Here is a 7,541-nt window from a genome sequence, read left to right as displayed (position 1 = left end):
TTAGAAGCATTAAACATTGTCATTTTAATTTGGTATCTCCAACAAAGTTGTTGTTTATGTCACCTGCTTTAAGTGTATAGAAGATTGTTTGGCTCTATCTATTTAAAAAAAGATCATATTTGAAAACTGAAAAAAATACTTGACCTGATATTTGTTTTTCATTGAATTTCACGGATAGAAAACTCTACGAGTTGTTATTGAAATTCGCCTGGTTGACTCTTCCATATCACAGATTTTTGGATGAATCCGTAATTTTGCTTAATCAACGTCGATATTGACTAACAATATGGCGTTGTTGTAAAGTTGATTCGGCTGTACAGAATATCTCAAATGCTTTGCGCTATAATATTTGATCAGTTGGTTGATTTGTTGAGGCTACTTGATAAGTGGTTCACTAATGTCATTGACGCTTGACTAGACCTCGAATATTTTTCAGCCAACTTAGATATTCAAGATGAACGAGCAATATCTCTATTTGGTTGAGGAAATAAAAATTTATGAATGAATATATGCGTTTCATTAAAAAAAATCAATGGAAGACAATTCACGTCTACAAATTGTTTTTCTGTAACTAATTTTTTCTTGAGTTAAAGTGGTACTTTTCTGAGGATTTTCCTGCTACCAAAACCCACGTGGTTTCGAACACGTTTTTGGTAGGTCAATCGAGCGCGGGATTACTTGAGAGTTCTTCAGCCCTCTCACCTAAACAGCAGCTGATGCCGATTTATCAATCGACACCCATTTAAATTGTGTGCTCTGGGCGCTCTCCTGAGTTCTCTTCCTTATCATGCAATGCTCCTCTGTTCACGAACACATAAGAGAAATTGAATCATATTGTAGACTGTTAAAGGATTTGAGAAGAGAAAAGTTATCTCATCAAAAAGTTTTTTAGCTACATAGTTTTGCAATTATTTAAATACAAATTAACAGATTTTAATTTGAAATTTCAAGCATGATGCATATAAAACTTCCGAAGAATGTATCTGTTCTCTATGAAACTCACATCTGTGTCGGTTCTATCATTCAGTTTCAGTCTGATAAGAGCACCATCCGGGAGTGGTTCGGTTTGAGTCGTCAAGCGCCAAGTGATGTGGGAATTCATTAAAGCTGTTTTTGTGGCCACTTTTACGTATTTCAAGTTTGAAATATCTTGTCGGCTCACGAGAAAATTTCCACCGGCTGTTAGACCAATTCTAGAGATTCGTCAAGGTCGAATTCGAGGCGTGACCTCAACGCTACCCGATGGCCGACCGTATCATTATTTTCGTGGGATACCCTACGCCAAGGCACCCATCCGTGAGCTCCGTTTCCGAGCACCGGTTCCAATTGAGCGATTTTACCAACCACTCGTGGACTGTACGGTGGACAGAAGTGCCTGTATTCAACCTTTTCCTGGAGGATTTCTCAGTGGAAAAGAGAATGGATTGTACCTGAACGTGTATACATCTGAGCTTCCTATGGAGAATGAAAGTAACTCGAAGCTCCAACCGGTAATGATTTGGATTCACGGTGGAGGATTCATCAGTGGATCAGGAAACAGCTTCATTTATGATCCAGTGTATCTAGTGCAGGATGGTGTTGTAGTAGTTACCATGAACTACCGCTTGGGAGCGTTGGGGTTTCTTTCATTGCCTTCTGCAGGGATCGCTGGCAATGCTGGACTGAAAGATCAAGTAAGTTCATAGACAGAACATAGTTCTCATAGACGATTCTTAATATCATTTGCCGCCCTTTTTAGCTGTTGGTGTTTCGATGGGTACAAGAAAACATAACCAAATTTGGTGGTGATCCAAACAATGTGACTGTATTCGGTGAGAGTGCGGGAAGCATGGCCGCTTATCTTCATTATCTTTCGCCAAATTCTAGGTAATATTTATATTGCTCATTCAAAGTAAAACTGATATAATTTACAATTTTTCAACAGCCCTATAGGCTGTTTTTTTAAACCATAATTTTAAACCATTGTATTTTTTGTTGACATTCATTGAAGGAAGTCGATCTTGTGGTGGAGGTCTGTGTTTGAACTTGTACACAACAGGGGCTATACCACTGTATCAAATTTTAAATCCAATTTTATGGCTTACGTGATATGTCTGTTTTCTATTGGTAAACAAGCGTCCTCCTCCGCACATTAAGGCCATTATGCCCTTATTTCCCCTATGTCGAGTTGCGCTTTTTGCGCTAACAGAGATATTAGTAATAGGCGATGGAATTGCTGCCGAATGTGGGTGGTGGTTTTGCACTAGTGCAAGAGGGATGCAACTAAAATTCCACCAAACTTTTGAAAGATCTTACGGGGTTTTCTTATAAGGATAGAAAGAATAAATTTTCGATTCCATCGCCTATTTACGAAGGAACCTTTTTTATATCACATTTTTCTACGCCAACTTATCAGTATTTTATTTTAAAATTTATCTTTATAGGGTAGAAGCACTAGTTATTGAACAGGTACCAGATATTGAACACTATAGTCAAACATAAACCTATTAAAACAATTATATACGGTAGAAAAATCAAACAAAAACGTAGTGTCACTGTTGTAGCATTTTCTTCCTCGGTTCGAATTTTTAGCAAGAATTTTGGATCTGCGAAATTTTAATATTTGTTCAAATTTTGACTGGATGAGAAAACAGCCCTTTTTTGGTTGGGTGCAAATTTGGATAAAAATCAAATAAAACTCGGTAGTAATATCCTGACTTTTTTCCAACAAGTCTTCTTTAATGATTTCTGGAAGAGTGGAAACCTTTATTATCTGAATTTTCTTAAAATTTTACAAATAAAAGTGTTCAATAATTGGATCACCGAAAACGCCAATGTTTCAATTATTGAACGTTCAAGCTTGCCATACATTTTTCGAAAAGAGAAGAAACCAATTATTGAACAAACATCGGTTGGGTGCTTGGAAATGTAAACAAACTGTTTCTTGGTTGCTAGCTCAACTCAAATTGCCCATGCAAGGTATTCTATTGAATGAAATACCCCTAAATGTATACAATGATTTCCAATGTTTACATGTTCAATAATTTAAACACTGGCTGTTCAACATTTGAATCATCGTGTTCAATGACTGGGACCAAAACAATTTTTAGTAAAAAGACTTAAATTATGGTTTTAAAACATATTTCCTCTAAAAAATCATATCGATTCGAAGCTATGGAGCAAGCTTAAGCTACACTATCAAAATTTCATCTTAGAAACTTTTCGTTATTTTTTGTGAGCCACAAATTCGCTGAATCCCAAAGATGGTTGTCAATATATAGTGTTCTTACCCTATATAAAATGAATTTCTGACTGTCTATCTGGACTTGGTAGGCTGTGATCGTTTATCACTAGTGTTTTTTTTTCGGTTGCAAATTTTTACTCCCGAAAGTGAATTGAAGAACTGAGATTTGTGCTAAACCGAGTCAAAGGGACTAGCGCTAGGTCGTCCGGACTGGCCCAGGATCATCTTCCTCCGTGAAAGACGGTAACCTTTGGAGGACTCATTAAGATAAGTGTTGTTGTTTATTTTTTTATTACCATTTTTTACAATGAACATTTTGTTAATCTTCGGTAAGCTTACGTATCGAAAGCTTTCAAAAATCTGGAGTCCATGTAAAGTAGATGAACAAGTTAGGTTAGGTCGATGAAATAAACTTTTCCCTCAAATGCATTGAGTTTTTTACATTCTTCTTCTAGCTGGGATTCCAGATGTTTACTTTTTTCTGTAAGAGAATATCCCAAGATTTTTCAATACATAAATTTTGTGAATTTCCTCGTTCATAGTTTTTAACGAATAAAACAATTGATGGTTCAACTTGTATGAAATGTATATAATTGGATGGATTCAAGATTATTATGATTATGAAAAAAATTGATCCTGTGAAGAATATTTCTTTTTTTTTCCTTGAACGTTGTGCTTTTATATTTTTTTTGATAAGTATTATTTGTTTTAAATGGTATTAGTTTCCAAAGGAGCAGGCATTATTTGTTACCGTCAAACGGGGCATCATGCAAAAGCAGGGTTAGATGCAACATTTGTATACCACAAATCTCATTCAATCTTTATTTCAATATACTGTGATAAAGTTATCATTGAATAATAGCAAATTGATGATAACATAGTTTTTAACATCGTGAAAGAGTTTTTTTAAGTTTTTGATTGTCATAAAAAATTTAAAAAATAGAGCAAAAGATGTACACATTTTAACATTTTTCGATGCCATAAAAAAATTTACCTGGTATGGCGGATTGGCTTAATACATCATATTGCTTTCATTATCCTATACCAACACTGTTGGTGTATAAATATTTCTCGGACAATCACCAAATGTTTTTAAATAAATATTTTTAAAATTAAGTTAGCTGCCTGGGGCAAAATGCAACAAAATGCAAATCAGAACTTAATCTCATATATCGCGTTTCCATATGCTGGGATATGATTTTTTTTGCATTATGCGTTTGTTAACATTAAAATTTCATCCATTCTAAGATGTATTTTCATGAATTGAGCCAATAGAATATTTTGTAGTATTTAATACCCCTAAATGTATGCAGCAAATTAACACTTTTTTTCTTAAAAACATTTTTGTCAGAAAAATTTAAAAATTTGATTCGCACAAAACCAAAAATTACTGCAATTGGTGCTTTAAGCGTTTTGACATCTCAAATGTATCAACTATACATTTTCATAAGTTTTCATTTGATTTTTGAATAATTACAGAGTTTGTTGCAACTTACCCCTTTTTCTTAGTAGGGTGAAAATCGCATGTTTTTATAAATTTAAAAATAACTGGTAAAACCAATAATTTTTCTGACTACGTCAGTTTGGTGTCCCATCAACCTTAAAACTTTTGATGTACAAGAGGTACGATTATCTGTAAGCATTAAGATTTTAGAAGCCATTGAAGTTGAAAATTGTTGCATGTTGCCCCAGTTGACGGTATTTGTATCATAAAAGTGCCAATCACATTTTTTTTTGGATTATCAAAAAATCTATAGTAAACAATAGAAGCGTAGGGAAATAGGTTTTAAAAATAAGATCTTTGCGCTTGTCAAAAGTGTTTCCTGATCATATCTTTTTTCCGCACATCCGCACCAAAATTGTTTTGCTAGGATGCAAAGGTGACCTCGTCCTAAAGCATAAGTTTAATTTTTTCATCCTTTTCTCTTATTTTCCTCTCTATCTATTGACGGACGTGGCCGGCGCCATTATTGTTGTGTAAAGAGAGAGCATCAGTTTTGTTCATTGAGAATATGCTGTCAATCCCAGACACGATTCTCTTGACCTCTGGACAAAATTGATGGCCTCGGTCAATCACTGAGTAGCAATCATTGGCGATGTGGAATTCGTTCTACTTAGCCAAGCCTGCAGTTATGGAATCCGAAATGTTTAAGTATTCATGATGACGGAATAAAGTCGTATACAAAATTTCAAATCAGTTTCAGTTATAGTTTAAGGTGGCATTTCGGGTTCAATAACTTAAGGTGGATGTGAGTAGTCGATCAAGCTAAGCTAAAATGAATTTCTGACTGTCTCTTATTTTATACATTTTTCTAATTGTTTCTTTTTATTTACGACTTGGTATCATTTCTCATTGAGATTGATTTTTTATTCCATTCGTTAGGTTGCTTATAAACATTCAAATGTTTGACATGTTGTTAAGAGCGATTTGTGATTGATTTTATTAGGCTTCACAGGAAAGTTCCATATAAAGCCACGGGTTTTCCAAAAAATTGACGACCCAGAAAGTCGATTTTGAACATTATTTTCGCGGCTTCACCAGATCTCCACATTCTATGCATTTTTAAGTCATTTACATGAATATTATAATTTCGATTTTCCTTAATCCTCTTGGTCTCTTTAAGATGATTTGAGAAGAAAAAATGAACCATGTTGAAAATTTTCCTATATTTCCCATTTTGTAGTACTTACAAAGCCTCATATTTCAGAAAATACTTCAACCGCGTGATCTGCCAGAGTGGGGTGGCGTGTTACGAATCATTCTTCCAAAAAGACCCTTCCATCAAGGCACGAAAACTTGCGCAATGTCTAGGCTACACTGGGCAGGATGACGCCAAAGTCTTGGGTAAATGTTAAATTTATCTCATAGAACGTTAACTCATTTCCAATGTTACTCTCATTAATTTTGGCTTTAAAATTTTCGGTGAATTAAGGACTTTGTATTTTGACCTTCGATGATAATGAAAGTCGTAGTTGAATGTTCAATACTGCAAGATTTTACAACTGGATAAGTCTTGATTAATGAATTTTCTTTCCTCTTTTTACCCATTCGTAGAGACTCTACAAAACGCCCCTGCAGCATTATTGATCAAGCACAGCAATGATACGTTGGACGATCAAGAGAAAGATTTGGCATTCACTTTGCCTTTTCGGCCGGTGGTGGAAGACCAGTTGACGGACGACAGTATCATCACCGATTTCCCCGAAAATATATTGAAACAATATGACACAATCCGAATGCCGCTGATCAATGGCTGCACCGATGGGGAAGGTCTTTTGGCGCTGCGCATGCTTATGAGTCGACTGAGGGTGCTCGATCAAGACAGCACCCGTTTAGTGCCACAACTGATGGGCAGTCCCCCGGGGATGGATAAGGCTGCTCTCGGAGAAGAAATCCGTAGATTTTATTTCGATCAGAAACCCATCGACAAAAAAGCCCTCAAGCAGATAACCGACCTGATGTCAGACAACACGTTCATCACTAATACTATAATCGCAGCAGAATGGTTAGCCAAAAATCAACCCAATGCCAAACATTATCATTACAGGTTCACTTACGATGGACGGTTCAGTTTTTCCAAGAAAATCTTCAACTTGAGCCATGTTCCAGGAGCCAGTCATGGGGATGACATTTTCTATATGTTTAGGTACATGTTCCATTTTTGCCGAAAATTTCTTAAATCAATACCAATTTCGAAACTCTTTTCAAGGTCTGCGTTGTTACCTTCACTGGACAAGAAAAGTGAAGAAGCTCAGGTGAGAGCGATAATGGTACGCTTATGGACAAATTTCGCTAAATATGGCAATCCAACGCCGGGAACAGAAGATGATCCCATCTTGTGTTGTCAATGGAATCCTGTGACACCCGTGGATAAGAACTCGGAACACTTCGACCTCGATTGTCTGGAAATAAACGTTCGACCAAAGATGATTCGGAATCCGAATCACTCAAGAATGCAGCTATGGAGGGGTTTCCTGAAGAAGTACAGGAAAAATTACCTCTGACATTTATGAATTATTATGTTTATAATGTACAATAAAACATTTTTCTTCGTTACTACTCTGTGATATTTTTTACCATATTTTCGTAATAAATACTTAAGGGAGAGTGAGGAAACTTGATTTCTTAGCTATATATCCAAACCCGAATGTCATAGCTCATCATATTTAAAAAAAATATTTTGATTTATTGAATTCTAGCTAAAAATTTCAATGAAATGAGATTTCCTAATATTTTTTTTAATCAGATTTTTCCGGCATAAAAAAGTTAACTGACTTTTATTTTTCGATTTAGGTTGATTTTTGTCAAAGGTTAGGG

At 35.5% G+C, this 7,541-nt stretch overlaps 1 protein-coding gene across 1 annotated transcript; it reads left to right on the top strand.

Moving 5' to 3' along the window:
* The first annotated feature begins 1,027 nt into the window (after positions 1–1,027).
* LOC129758664 (esterase E4-like) lies at positions 1,028–7,255 on the top strand. Its single transcript, XM_055756232.1, has 5 exons — positions 1,028–1,673; positions 1,739–1,866; positions 5,932–6,068; positions 6,279–6,870; positions 6,934–7,255. The coding sequence occupies exons 1-5, from the start codon at positions 1,089–1,091 to the stop codon at positions 7,226–7,228; spliced, it is 1,737 nt and encodes a 578-aa protein (XP_055612207.1). The 5' UTR covers positions 1,028–1,088; the 3' UTR covers positions 7,229–7,255.
* Positions 7,256–7,541: the final 286 nt, after the last annotated feature.

This window comes from Uranotaenia lowii, chromosome 3 (assembly GCF_029784155.1).
Source record: "Uranotaenia lowii strain MFRU-FL chromosome 3, ASM2978415v1, whole genome shotgun sequence".
NCBI classification, from domain to species: domain Eukaryota; kingdom Metazoa; phylum Arthropoda; class Insecta; order Diptera; family Culicidae; genus Uranotaenia; species Uranotaenia lowii.
This window is presented reverse-complemented; position numbering and strand designations above follow the sequence as displayed.